This window comes from Stegostoma tigrinum, chromosome 25 (genome assembly GCF_030684315.1).
Source record: "Stegostoma tigrinum isolate sSteTig4 chromosome 25, sSteTig4.hap1, whole genome shotgun sequence".
Lineage (NCBI taxonomy): Eukaryota > Metazoa > Chordata > Chondrichthyes > Orectolobiformes > Stegostomatidae > Stegostoma > Stegostoma tigrinum.
In genome coordinates, this window is record NC_081378.1 from 34,182,321 (window position 1) to 34,197,627 (window position 15,307).

A 15,307-nucleotide genomic window follows, 5' to 3' on the forward strand; every position below is an offset into this window, starting at 1 on the left:
TACACAGCCATTAGATGATACCTATTTGGCAAAACATAACATGACCAGTTAACCTATTGAGATAACAATATGTAGAGCTGGATGAACACAGCAGACCAAGCAGCATCAGAGGAGCAGGAAAGCTACTCAGGCCTAGACTCTGTTCACTTAATAAAAGCGTACAAACCCCAATAACAACAATCCCTTGAGGAATAAGTATGTCTGATGTCTGATTATTACAACTTGCCAAACCACAACTTTCCAAATTTCTTTGGCACCTATCATAAATAACAAGACACCAGATTTTCTTCAGGATCTTTTCGTACTGATCAAAATATAGGTGGCTGGAAAGGGTATATCATATAGGTGTCCCATTTGGAGTTGTAGGTGATGTTTATTCACTCTCTAACTATTCCTAGTTTTTAAAAACTGTTGATGGATCAAACACTTGATTTTTTTTTTGATCTCCAGGGATTCTTAGTCTACATTCCAAAAGTCTGGAAATGTCCAATTTTCACTATTACTTACCTTGTTGACAAAAACCAATTATGCAGAAACAGCATGAGATTACTCCTACATTGCTCTCGCTGCATCTCAACATTCAAAGAGCATTAACTACCGAATCAGACCCATTTCAATTTTTGCAATCCTGAGATTGTAAAACTTGAGTTTCTTTACCATATGAACACACACCTTTTTATCCTTTACAATCTAATCAGATGCCTCCTGAAAGTTCTTACAGAGAAGATCTACGGGCAGTTCCCTAACTACCATGGTAATGACGCTCCTCAAAACATTTCAGTTCGTCAGGCATGATCTACTCTTCACATATTCATGCCAAATAGCTTTGATCAGCAGCTACTTTTTCCAGCTGCTCTCTCTGATCTTGGATTCCAGTAACTTCCATGTATTTCATATTTTATCCTCTGTCCCTTCCTTCTTTTAAACAATGGAGTGAAATTTGAAACATTTCAATTTGAAGTTAAATTCATGAATTTAGAGGGTTTTGGAAAATTATGCGAAATTTCCTAATTTATTTCCTGGAGCATCTACAATTTTGAAGATTTGTTTGTATTGTATTCAGTTATTTTCTGAATTGCCTTTTTTGTTTACTTCTAAACTTGCAGTAATCCAATTCCACCACCATTCTGGCTTGGCATTTTTAACTTTCATTGTGTTGTTCTCGGTAAAACCGCAATTAATTTCAGTTCCAATTTTATATGTCGTGTTCACTGATCACAGTGTGGTTTCATTTACCTTCGGGTGAGCAGACACCAATAAAGTGACCATTTTGTGGAATGCTGGGAGAGATATTCCACAATTGTGATTCTGAACTTCTGGTCTCCTGTGATTTTTACCTTTTTCCGGATTTCTCTCTTCATCTTCTGATGTGGTGAGAATGAACATCACCGGATAGCACTTCATTTTTGTTTTAATTAATCGCTTCATAAGTCTTCTTGTCCTCACATAGCCTTCAGGATTCAATTTCAAATTCATCAATGTCAGATCATAATCTTTTGCCTTTATTTTCTGAATGGCAGTTGTCCAAGTTACTGCTTGTTCCTATTTATAACCTCCAACAGAGCAATCTTTTTTCTTAGTTTGATTATCATCAGTTTTAGTCCAATCATCCCTGTTGTCCTTTCATCTCTTTTGCCTTCCTCCTCATCACAAGCATTCTCTTTTGTTCTTTCTCTGTTTCTCCACTTGCTTAAAGCCAATTCTATCTTGAAATTTTTCCAGTTCTTATTTTAAAAAAAAGTCATTGATCTGAAACAGCAGCAGCATTTCTGCACAGGTGCTGAGTGTTTCCAGCACTTATGGTTTTATTTCAGATTTTCAGCATCTGCCGTGTTTTCCTTGATGAATACTACTGCTCATTGTCTTCATTTTTACCTGTCAGACAAATCCTGCTATTGCTGCCTTCCCCATTACCCCCTCGCTTCTGACCAGCTTTAAGTGGTCCACATTCTCCTTTTATCTCTCTCCCTTTTCATATTTAGGAGTACTTTGTTGCATTTATTTTTATTCCACTTCACTGTACATCCAGAAATTATTTTCAGCTACATTACTTGTTTATACAAAAATTACACATAAATGAATAGTTATAATAAAAGAAAACTAGTCTCTCAGAGGTCTGAAAGAACTTTGAAAAAGATGCAAAATTTAGAGAGTTAAAGTGAAAAGCAGCCTAAGACTGCACTGCAGTATATAGCAGTATTTAGCTCTTGCAAGTTTTTTTTCAAAAGTTCCCCTTTGGCAGATCTTATCACTTTTATCAGTGCATTTTATAGCTCTCCCACCCTGTTGGATTTGCACTGCTTGCAGATTATCATTACTCAACTGTGGTTAATGTAAAGTAAACTCCAAGCCCTATCAACTGTAAAAACAAAGGATTGTTGACATCAACCAAGTCCTGAAAATAGCTTTTGATAGATAAGCTGATGTAATGTAGAGGATTGTTGCAAGGTATCAGGGCTTACTTGCCTATCTGCCAAGCTCCAGTTGCCAGGTTCCTTTACAAGAATATGATAAAATAGGATTTGTCTGGCATTCTCACTGTTCTGGATAATGAAAAACATGCAGCTTGGAAACATTTGGAAACCATTTTCAAGAAATGTAGTTTAACCTAATGGCTCCGTGCCTACTTTTTGTTTTAAAATGTTGTGACAGTTGGAATTTGGGTTACAAAGTTGAGAAGTACAGAATGTTAGACTGTTCAAAATCCCCAATCCTGCAGATTTGCATTAATGCAATTCATGGTTGTGAAACTGTATGAAAAGCCTGGAATCTGTGGTCATGTTACTCCTTCGTTTATCATGATGTGGGGAGTCACTTTTAAAACCTGGGGGGGTTATTGTGTCAGCCTAAAAATGTACCTTGCCAGAAAGGATAATATCAACGGATACAAAAAAACAGCATTTCTCAACCTCCCGACAGACTATCAAGAACAACTTTAAGTCATCTGTTGTAAAATGTTCAGCATACAAGATTTCAGCCATGTTATGTTTTATCGTAAAAATTCTACAACTGTTGAAAATCTGAAAGAAAAGCAGAAAATGTGAGAAATACCCAGCAAATCAGTGAGCACCTGTATGTTGTCTAAATTCTGATGTGTAATCTTTCAATGGCGCTGAAACAGAAAGGTGAGCAGGGATGTTCAGTTGGGTTGATAAAATTGGGAGTGTGAATGGGTAGTGAGGGAGAATCAACAGATACTTTTAATCCACAAAATGGGCATCAAGTTCAAAAACAAGTAACTTAATCTCATGCATTCATTTAAAATATTTAAGAGTTATTTAAGTTTTCAACAGTTCTGGCAGGAATGGAAGATAAGTTCAAGTGATTACTTTGAACTGGAATGTATTAGCCTACAGCAAACATTTCAAAATCAACCACTGGATGCTAGATAGCCATTTGAGGTTTACAGGGTTAAGACTGGTGATTGCGTCCAGGCAGAGTGGCAGAGTCTTAATTAAATTGGAGTTTGCACATCGTTAAGATTGGGTGGCTGGCTTTGGGATTAGGGAAATCAACCTGGAATAACAAAGATGAGGGTGAAAAACCTTAAATAGTGAGTTGAGGATTAAGGCCATTGATATTTTGGAGGTGGAAATCAGAAGTCTTGGTTTTGAAATACTTGAGAGCTTTGAAACTCAATGCAGAATTAAACAGAACTATGAAACAGCTGATTGTGAGGCTCCGTAAGCGGAGGTTGTTTTGAACGCTGCAGGTAAGATCCTGCGAAGTGAAGGCTCATAATTAAAGCCACCAGGTCCGTTTTGGTGCTGTGAAACAAAGTCAAATCAGGAGGATTTGCACAAGTAGTGGCACGGGAGTTTGTTGATGATTCACTTGAAGAAATGAAGATTGAAATTGGAGTGCAGTCAGATAGCAAGTAGGAGTCCAGCTGAGTCTTTGAAAGAGAGATAGTAGTTTTGAAGGAGAGAGAAAACATTGAGGAAGAGGAGTATTTCATCTGTGTCTTGGAGGAAAAACCAGTCTGAGGACTGGAGATAGATAAGAAAATTGTACAGTTTTATGGCATGTCCTGGAGCTTGGCAGTTGGACCAAGGAGAGGCCAAGGTGGTTGAGCAGATAACCTCAATTTCGGACAGAAATTCATGAAATCCTCACAGCTGCCAATTGAAATGAAAAGGGAAGGGCAGAGAGAAACATCAAAGGGAATCATTTACTGTGGAAGAGAATTTGAGGTTGGCTTGTTGAAACAGTTTTTAAAAACATTTAGTGATGGATTTCTTTTGTAATAACATTACTACTATTTCGCTTTCATATTTCCTCTGAATTATAGAGTACAAAATTAAAGAAACATTTACACACACACATACATATGTGTGTCCTCAGGCAATATTTAATATTTAAATTTTAAAACATGCAGAAATGATTGACTAATCACAGACCACAGATGCCTTTCATTTTGGTTTAGGTAGTGCAATTATATTGCTTGTTAAGGTTTTGTTTGCTGCACATGTATGAGAGACTACGATGAAGATAACATCACCTGATTTGTAGCCCGTTTCTTACTCTGAGGGCAGATCTAAATCGCTCTCTCTCTCTATGGTAATTGTCATCTTTTGGATCATGATTTTGTTCTGTTGAAGCATTCTTTTGTTCTCCTGCTTACAACTCCACACCCTACCTTCTACAGCCTTAATTCAAATGCACGTTTGTCAGATGCAGGTACATGAATTGTCTGGAAATGCTAATGCATTTGCTGTTCAGTGTTTGGTTGCACTCATCAGTCTGAAGTGCAGACAGATCACACTAAATTCTCCTCTCACAATGCCAATCATATTAACAATATCAACTATGTTATCTATCAAATTGTAATAGCTTTTTTTTTCTCTCCAGATGGTATTCACATCATTACCGCACTGTGTACATTGAGAGTGACCATCATCACTGAAGACATGCTGACGAACAGCATCACCGTACGTTTGGAGAACATGTCCCAGGACAAGTTTCTGTCTCCACTGCTGTCGCTGTTTGTGGAAGGAGTTGCTGCTGTGTTGTCCACAACCAAAGATGACATTTTTATTTTTAATATTCAAAATGACACCGACGTTAGCGCAAACATTCTGAATGTAAGTTTCTCTGCATTGCTGCCAGGTGGAGTAAGAAATCAATATTTCCCTTCAGAGGATCTGCAGGAACAAATTTACCTCAACAGGACATTGTTGACCACCATCTCCACTCAGAGAGTCCTCCCATTTGATGACAATATCTGCCTGAGGGAGCCCTGTGAAAACTACATGAAATGTGTCTCAGTGCTGAAGTTTGACAGTTCGGCTCCTTTTATTTCATCTGATACTGTCTTATTCCGACCCATTCATCCCATCAATGGACTGCGTTGCAGGTGTCCTCCTGGGTTTACTGGAGATTATTGTGAAACGGAGATTGACCTTTGTTATTCTAACCCATGTGGTAGTCATGGTCTCTGCCGAAGCAGGGAGGGAGGCTATAACTGTGAATGTCGTGAAGACTATACAGGTAAGTGTCTCAATTGTTTCTATTTGTAATTGATTTATTTTAAATGAATACCTGATTCTGCTTTAGAATGCATTATGTCTTATGAATTTTGCAATCTGTTTACCAAAGCAAGTTACTGCAAAGTTCAAAATTATGAAATAAAACCAGAAAATGCAGGAAATGGTTAGTAGGTCAAGCAACATTTGTGGAATAAGAAGCAAAGTTCAGGACAATGAATTTTCATCAGAACGAGAAAGTTTTAGCGAAGTAAATGGTTTTAAACAAGTACAGAAGCCATATATCCAAGATGGTGGCAGTGGAGTAGGCAGCATTTGGGCTTCTCAGCCTGGGCTGATATGCTTTTCTTTTCTTTTCCTCCTCTTCGTTTCTTGATTTTTGTTATTTTTCCTTTTATTGCCTGCACCGACTTATGTGCTGGTGAAGAGCTCAGTCCTGGCGGTATCAGTGGTGATGGCATTGTCAAAGAACGCCGAAGGAGTTAGGGAGGTGGCTCTGATGGGGTTCCAATGCGAGACTTTCGGTTGTGGTGGCTTTCGTGGTGGTGGCATTGTGGACCCGACTCTTGGCAGGGGCGGCAAAGCGATGGCTTAATCAGTGGTAACATTGTGAGTTGCTTACTGGACTCTGGCAGCCACAGTGCGGTGATGACTAAGTGAGACTCTGGCAGCAACATTGTGGCTGTAGCAGTAGAATGGGAATTTTGTTGGCAAGGTAGCGGTAGCAGCATCAGTAGCTTTATGGGCCTGGAGTGAGATTCCTGTCAGCAGCAGTATTGGAGCTGTGGATAAAGAACAAAGTTGGCCTCCCTTTCAGTTTTAACTTTATTTTCTAATTTTTAAGTTGTTCAAAATGGCACCAGCACGTGGCAAGAGTTGAAGCTTTTCACTGTATTTTCCCTCAAATACAAGTGACAATAAATCCTTAAACAATTTCAATTTAGAGGCAGGAAAAGGAGGGCAAAGAGAAAGAAAGCACCGGAAAGATGGTGATAGAGTGGAAAGTGATGAGGTTAACTGACAGAAGGGATGATACTTACAAGGCAAAAATGGACCAGTGAGTAAACCAAAGAGATTTAAATGGTAACAGCGGAAACATTTACTGCCAGAAGAAAAGGGACCAGTGGTTATGTTGTGAAATTGTTGGACTTCTTGCCTGGATGGCAAGAAGTCACTGGAGGGGTGCCACAGGGTTCGTTCCTTGGGTCCCATCTATTTACAGTCAACATTAATCACTTGGATACAGGGATAGAAGGAAGGCTGTATACCCACACTTGTGGACAACACTAAAATATGGGGGACAGTAAATTCCAATAAGAATGTAAGAACCTGACAAATGTATATAGATAGGTTAGGAGAGTGGACCAAAATGCAGCAGATGGAGTTTAATGTGGTTAAGTGTGAAGTCATGCATTTTGGTCGGACAATTGGGAGGCTGACGTACTACCTAAATGGGGAGAAACTTGGAGGTGCTCCAGTGCAATAGGATCTGGGTGTCCTCATTCATGAGTCACAGCGTGCAGGTACAGCAGATAATAAAGAAAGCAAGTGGAGTGTTGGCTTTTATAGCTGAAGGAATAGAATATAAATGTAAGGAAGTATTGGTGAGACCACACCTGGAGTGTTGTGCACAGTTTTGGTCCCCTTACTTGAGAAAAGTTGTAGTGGCTTTGGATATGCAGTTCAGAGGATTTTCGCCATATTCATTGCCAAGATGCAGGGTTTGTCGTTTGAGGAGAAATTGAACAGTTTAGACCTAAAATGCCTGGAATTTAGAAGAACATGGGGAGATCAAATTGAGGTGTTCACAATGATAAAAGGTACAGATAAAACAGACATGAAGCCAATGTTTCCTCTTGTGGGCATTTTAGTGGGATGAGAGGTCATAGTCTTAGAATAAGGGGTAGCAAATTTAAAACAGAATTGTGGAGAAAGTACTTCTTCCAAATGGTTGTGAATCTGTGGAATTCGGTACCCCAAAATGTGGTGGATGCTGGGACAGTGAGTAAATTTAAGGAGGTGTTAGAAAGATTTTAAATTGGTAATGCGTTGAAAGATTATGGAGAGAAGGCAGGAAAATGGAGGTGAGGAGCATATCAGCCATGATCGAATGGAGGAGCAGACTTCAATGGGCCAAATGGTCTACTTCTGCCCCTGTATCTTATGAACTTATAAACTTGACACCAGAATGCTATAAATGTTGAAAACTATGTATTTTGATCAGAAATCTTAATGAACAATTCAAATTTTGAATGGTATAGATTTATAAAAACAAGTCATAATGGATTTTTTATGGATGTATGGTCGTGTTCTGCTTCAGTTCTGACCTGTTGGTGTCTCGGTGGATGTAACACCAATGTGGCTGGAAATATGCTTGGAAATGATCTCCACTTTCTTTCTCGTGTTACTGAAACTGGTTTCAGGAGGGTCATCGGCTGATGCCAACTATGGATGGACAGGAAAGCTCTGTATTTATGTTGTGGGACCTTTCATAAATGCTCCACAATCTTGTTTATAGAAAAATAAGGAAACCAGTTTGCATTAAAAAAAGACCCACAGTAGCAATGAGATAAATGACCAGAAAAGATTTCTTTATTGATAGCAATTGAGGTAAAGTTTCCAGAGGGCGTTTGATAAGGTGGCACATAAAACCTTATTGTAGAAGGTAGGAGCTTGATGGTAATGTATTGGGGTGAATTAAGAATTCATAAATGAACTGAAGATAGAATGGTGATTAATGCGTCTTTTTCAGATTGGAAAGACATCAGTCGTGGAGTGCCGCAAGGATTATTGCTCGGCTCTGAATTATTCATTATCTATATAAATGACTTGGAGGAAGGAGCAGAGTGAAATTTATCCAGTTTTGCTGCTGATGCAGCAATAGTGCATGTTGTAATTAAGGTGTATGGAATATGCAAAGGGAAATGGATAGATTGAGTGGGTGTGTGAAAACTTGGCAGATAGTTTAATTTAGCAAAGTAGGCCGTGCACTTTGGTAAGAAGGATCAAGAGGCAGACTTTTATTTAAATGGAGAGAGAGAGAGAGAGAGACTCTTCATAAAATTGCAGAGGGATCTGGGTATTCTTGTGCATGAATCACTAAAAGATAATTACTTGCTGAACCTGCATTTTAAGAAGGCAGATGGCATTTTGGCCTTTATTGCCAGAAGGCTGGAGTTTAAAAATAGAAAGTTCTATAGTCTTGAAGCCACCATCTTGTTGAAAAGCGAGATGGAAATGCAATGGACACATACATCTTTGGCATTAACCTAACATTATTCATTTGTGGTTGGTTTTAGCATACAGTTACACTTGATGACAGATTTGTCTGACATGAAAGACTGTTTGTGAACAGTGTTTAGAGTTCTGTATCTTCAGTTGTAGTGTTTGGACTAACTTTCAGTTGGTCTTGCTCATCTATGACAAGGTCACCTCACTGAGCTTGTGTCAGAGATAAACAGTATGTTAATAAACAGTGACGTTCAATTAATCAGTTAGGGTTAAAAGTTAGTACAGAAAGTCTAAAGTGGTATTTCCACCAGTTGAGGTAACAGATGGATCTATAATTTTGCAACCAGCCACATCTTTCCTTGTACAGTGGTAGTATATGGAAACTAAATTCCTACTTTAATTTGCAATAATAATTAGAAGCCTCTTCAACAGATGTTCTATTATGCATGGAGAAGAGAATAGCGACCCAGATTTAACTTTTGTTTTTCAAAGGTTCAAACTCATTGGACAGCTTGTTCAAAGCCAAACAACCTTCAATTTCTTCAGTGGTAGCATTGAATTTGTAATTTGTAGCTTGTACCTTGCTCATGAATAAAATAGAAAACACTGGAAATATACTTTGCAAGCGTTTGAAGACCGAAGATGGTAAAGCCCCTTTGCTGGATCTGCAAAGTGAAATCTATGATGCTTTGTGGGATAACAAAGGAAAGAGAAGATGGGAAAATGTAAGTTAATTAAATGTATTACCAGTAACTGAAAAGATTAGAAGTAAACAAAAATCGAAGAACTGAATTGAACATAGGATTTATAGGAAAGATTCTAATAGGGATGACATAAGAAATTAGGGAAGAACATCAGAGTAACAAAGAGATAATATTAGAAGAAGTCTCAAAAATGCTGAAGAGAACAGAAAAATACTCCTACAAATATATTTGCAAGAAAATAAGTATCAGAAGTACAATTGGACTCGTGGGAAGAGAGAAAAATGCTGTAATGGAGAGTGAACAGTATACAGAATACGACAAACAGAAAGGGCAATCAAGCTATTGATCCTGAATCACAGGTCAGGAAAATTAATAATCTCTTTAAACTGTCTTTGGAATTTTTCATCCTTTCTAACAAAGTTTAGAAAAGGATTGTGTAAAGGGATTGCATCAATTGTGAAGGAATCTACCATAATTTTCTTGGAAAATAAATACATATCCTTGTAACTCAGCAACTCTTAACCTGGAAGCCGTGCCAACAGGAAGGAAGTTGAAATGCATTACCGTATGGCTGGCTGGGAGACTGGAGAGCTGCAGAAAGAAAGAAATCTGCACATAACTGCCAGAACTTTTGGATGGACTGTGCCAATGGGCTAAAAAGGTTGGATAGCTGGGAAATGTTGAACAGCTGAATATTTTACTGGAAAGTTGACCTGTTAAACAAGAGCTCTAGAAAGCTATGGCATCAGGATTGTCACAGCTTGAGGGAGAGAGGCTGTAGAAATATGGCTGATGATAACTGTACCCACAAAACTGTGTGGTGAAAGCTGCTTTCGGATAGACTCCTTGCACACCTTGTTTGAATAAAGAACAGCATATTCTGGAATAGTTTTATTAACATAATGCCATGTGTCATTGGAGAGTAAGGCAGGTGGGACTTTGGGATTCTATTGAGAAGATAAGTGGCCAATGTAACTTTTTTTAAGAAAGGCATATTGAACTAATCTGAATCTTTATAGGCCAAAATAATGTCAATTGGAAATATGTTTGAATCTTCCTTTCAAGATTACAAATCAGTAAATATCTTGAAGAGCAAATAATTAGCCATTACCATCATAGGTTTAAGAAATAAGATTGTCCCTACAAACCTGAGGGCTATTTGAGGAGGTGATATACTTGACAAATATAGTCTAGCTTTGGACAAGTTGCAAGACATTAATTGATAAGATTATTTGAGATTAGTGGGAAGATAACTCCTACTTGAATTCCTCCCCTCTAATCACTCTCTGATTTAATTTGTTAAGGTCAGCTTCTCAGAGTGGATGGAAATAGAGTCCTGCTCTGGGACTGCTTTGGTTTGCTGGAAATGTCAGTGGTTTGGATCAAGGGCGAGAGAGAGAGAGAGTAGAGTCTACATTTGCAAAAAAAACACTGAAGTAGAAGACAGACTAAATAATTCTGTGAACCACAGGAAGCTATTAGCTGAAAAGAGATTAAAAAATCACGACTACACATTTGATTAAGAATAGTGAGGTGATGTAAAAGAGCAGAGAGATTTGAGAGCGGAGGTTGACAAGCTATTAAAAGCAGCATTTCAAGTGGATAAAACCATAATGAAACTGAACAGCAAATGGAATTCTGTGTTTCTGGCAAGAGGTGTAGAACATAAAAGTCAAAATGCACATCTGTGAGTTTTGTAGGCTGCAGCTACAGTACAGTGTTGCAGGTTTGGGCATACAGCTTCGGAGAATACTGATCAGATTCTTGAGAAATGCTACTGTTGATATTCGCTGGCACTCTGCTGCCTTGTATGAGAAAAGGCAAGCATGAAAATAGTCTGAAACATTTGGGCCCATTTTAATTTAGGATTTCTGAGGTGATTTACAGAGGTATTGAAAATGATGACAAAATATTACTCGAGAGCAAAATAAGACATAGACGTAAGATGAAATATGAGGGACTTGGGACAGAGAGCAGAGAATGTTTCTCAATACATTGCATTTATATTAACAGAGTTAGTGATTGAAACAGTTTCTATGTCATCATTTAGGAATAGGGAAGGTAAGAAGTTGAAGGAAAGAGGAAACCAGGCAGGTCAGTAAGTCTGGGACTATCACTTGTGTGGAGAAGGATAATTGTTAACTCCAAATGGTTAAATCACATTAAATTCAAGTTGTATTGTCTGTGTCATTCTCTGCAACAACTGTTAGGAAGGAGCAGCTCGAGGATTTCAAAGCTTGTAAATGAATGTTTTGTTAAAAGGCTAAATTCAGGTGAAATATGCTGGATGATTATATTAAAATGGTATCAAAAATGTTGGAAAAGTTACTGTGAAATAAGACATGCAACTAATGCACAGTAGAAGGAAGTGAAGTCAAGTAACACGCAGGAAGGAGAAATTGGTAACAAGATAGGAGAAAGGCCATGGTCAGAATTTGTTAGTCAGTTTACAGATCAAAAAATTGTACAGAAGCCAGAAGTAGAGTGAAATATTATCTCTGTTGCTCACTATTTCAACTCCTCCGTCCATCTCTGGTCTCATCTCGGTGCCTTTGGTTTTCCAGAATATTCCGATAAAACACAAAGCAAACGTCAAGTATAGTGAAATATTGGACTAGACGTTTGTTTTGTGCTTTATCAGAATATTCTGGAAGACCAGGCACCGAGGTGAGACCAGAGATGGACAGCGGAGTTGAAATGGTGAGCAACAGAGATAATATTTGTACACAGAATGAAATATTCAGCAAGCAACTATTTGTCTACATTTCCCAATCACGAGGAAACCCTCAGGTAGGGCCTGGTGTGGGTGTAGGGGGATGTGATTTGTCACTCCTGAGTTAAGCAATTCCAAGCATTCTTGTGAAGCTATTGAGTTTTGTTTTGTAGAATTTGTTTCCCCTGTTATGGAACCAACTAGCCTGCTTTGATTTGATTTTTAAGCAGCATCTCTCACATCTTTCATTTCATTTCATTTGAATTTTGATAAGTTGTCTGTAGCTACCCAAGTGTAATAATAAATAAAATCCAAGTGATAGTGTGATTGATTTGAAGCTAACTGTCATTCCCCTTTTTTGATGCTTTTAACTCCACGGCAAAATGAATGTGCAACAAAACACTGCTTCACAAACAGACTTGCATTTGTGCAAAAAAAAACTATTGTAAGAAGGACAGGAAGTGCCAAGTGACTCTGTCAACTGATAAATTCCCTCCATGTGATGATAGGGCAGGGTATAATTCAGTGTAACACAATCTCCAATCTTTCCCTTCTTACTGCCTCGATATCCAATGAACTGTTTGCTTCCTGTGCATAGCGATTACATTCCTTTTCTTCCTTAATGCTCTCTTTTCCATAAACTAATTATTTGTAATGTCGTCAGGTGATGAGAGTTGACTTGTCTTCATACGTCTAGGTTTGCCAACATAAAAGGATTTAAATACTTGAAATCATCTACAAAATTGGATGAGACAACAATTAGCTAATTACTTTTGAAACTGGCCTGGTTTCCTTTTCTAGAGAGTCAGTCTGAAAAGAAGACAACCTAATGGTTACATTTACATGAGCCAGAATGAAGGTAACAGTGTAAGGTTTTACAAATGAAACTGAAATAATCAACGATTGAATCTTTAAGGTGCTTCCATATGAAGTGGTGTTGTCTGAAACTATGACTTGTGTACTGGTGAGAGAAGATGGAGAAAGAGACCCAAAATTGTCATGCGTGTTTTGACTTTCAAGTAAATGTTCCATTTACATTATAATTTTTTTCCAGCAGTAACATTTAAAAGGAAATTATTTTGGCAAAGAAGGCCAGTGCAGATAGGCAATGATGACAGGATCTCAGTTAGATGGCTACTGCAATTTCAGGTCCTTTTTGCTTGTTTTGTGCAGATGGTATGTGATAATAGTTCGTATCATAACACATCATCGGTGTACTCTAACAGAATATCCTCATGGAGAGTATTGGTAGGTTTCTGCCTCCCATTCCTGACAAGAATAATTTGTCTATTTTGTTAGGCCAGTGTTCTTTTAAATTGTTTTTAATCTGGTGACAAATGTCTTTTTGAGGAGTTTTATCTTTGATCAAGACAAAGGAATTCATTTGTGGAAAACATTTTGTAAAATGCAGTCTACTCAAAGAAAAGATAAATTTGTCTAGGTGCACAAATTTGTTGGTGGTGCTTACTTTCCATTTTGTAGGCTGTGGCTGGGCCTAAGTTGGGTGGGATAGTGAATTGGTTACTTCCCATAAAAGGAAGATGATTGGTTAAATTACCAGTCTTGTTTGTGGGAGCTTGCTATCTGTAATTTGGCTGCTGCATTTACTGAGTTACAGCAATGTCTCCTCTTTATAAAATACTTCAATTGACGGTAAAGGGCTTTCCAGTGAGTCGTCAGTGTTTGTGAAAGACACACATCAATGGAAATTGTTCTTCACAGGGAAAAAACACCATCTGTGTTGCAAGATAAAACACCTGCTTGGTTTATAAAGGAATATCACTGCAATTATATCTTAAATGATTCCAAGATTTTTCTGTCTCAGAATTCGATTTCATGTTTTGATAACTCTCTTAAAAACTAAGTTGTTGACATTAGTCATTGTTCTATTGGTATCGATCTGCCTCTGTCCAGCTTGCAATCTTTATACCGCTCTTGCAGATTTTTACTCCAAACTATTTCCTACTCGATGTATCTCTCTAGGATTGCCTCTCTGCTACTAAGCTTCAAGGCTGCATTATCTGTGTTAACAATAAACAATTAAAGGAGTAAAATTTGATGAGATATGGAGACCATTGAGTAAGTAGGATGTGGGGTGGCAGGAGGAGGTGAGGAAATGATAGAATTAACTAGATTTGTCTTCAAAAGAGCCTATGCAGACCAAATTGAAAATCACATGGTATCTTTGACAATCCCATCATCCGTACAAATCCGTAAAATTTGTATAAGCTTCCTCCAGGTAGAAGCATTTTCTCAATCGAATTAACATCAGTGATTCTTTTGTTCTTGCTGTAAGTTCAGTTGTTGTCATGAGATGATATTTCCCCTTCATTTGTTTCATTTGCATCTTGTGTTGTGCTTGTGTGGAAAGTACCACGGTACATTTTCATTCCACTTACTACTTTTAGCAGTAAGAAAGGGCGTGAGTATCAGATAGTGCATCTTCTGTTTGTATTCACCTCCAGTTTTGCCTCAGAAACTGTGCTCGAGTGAGCCAGTTCAGTCCATGTCATTAACAGGAAAATGTACTGGAGGAGATATTTCATTGGATGTTAACTGAATCTAGAGTTCCTGCTGAGCTGATACCTGGCTGGAATACTGCTCGTAGAAACTGGATGCTCCGAGCTGTGCTGCTGCCCTTTCAGATTGGTCCATTGCAGATGCTTCAGTCAACAACTTCCATGCACACCAGCAAGATCACTGCAGAGCAGTGATGTGGGAAGTGGATGCTTCTTGACCACGAGACCAAAAACTGCTTTCACTGTATGCAAATAAAGCCCATAGCCACAAACGCTTAGCACTCCCCATGCTAGAGGAGCACTAATTCCTGTCGCCAAACAGGAGTTTGACCCCTGCTCTGTTCACGGACACGTGCGGTTTCTTCAACTACTGAATTCATTGCTATGCAGTGCAGAGTGCTGGGGCGTGGAGTGATGGCATCTGTCAAATGTGGGCCATCACTGATGCAGGCAGCTTCCTGGGATATCAGTGTCAGCAACATCACAGGCAATACAAATGCACTAGCGACAGTGGCATCAGAAAACACAGCCTTTGTGTAAATATGTCAGTAATATGCCTGCTTGCCGCCGCTCATCTATTTGAATAAGTCAAACCAGAAAACTGGCATAAAAGTTGTTCAGAAAGCCATTCCCACTCTTCAATTGTCACCTGGG

The 15,307-nt window shown here is 38.4% G+C and overlaps 1 protein-coding gene across 5 annotated transcripts in view; it reads left to right on the forward strand.

The window, feature by feature from the left end:
- Positions 1 to 15,307, forward strand: part of celsr1a (cadherin EGF LAG seven-pass G-type receptor 1a) — a 329,568-nt gene that overhangs the window by 157,265 nt on the left and 156,996 nt on the right. For all 5 annotated transcript variants that reach the window (XM_048553751.2, XM_048553752.2, XM_059654625.1 and 2 more), the window contains exon 3: positions 4,852 to 5,490. In XM_048553751.2, the coding sequence (XP_048409708.2) occupies positions 4,852 to 5,490 (639 nt within the window). The remainder of the gene's footprint in view (positions 1 to 4,851; positions 5,491 to 15,307) is intronic.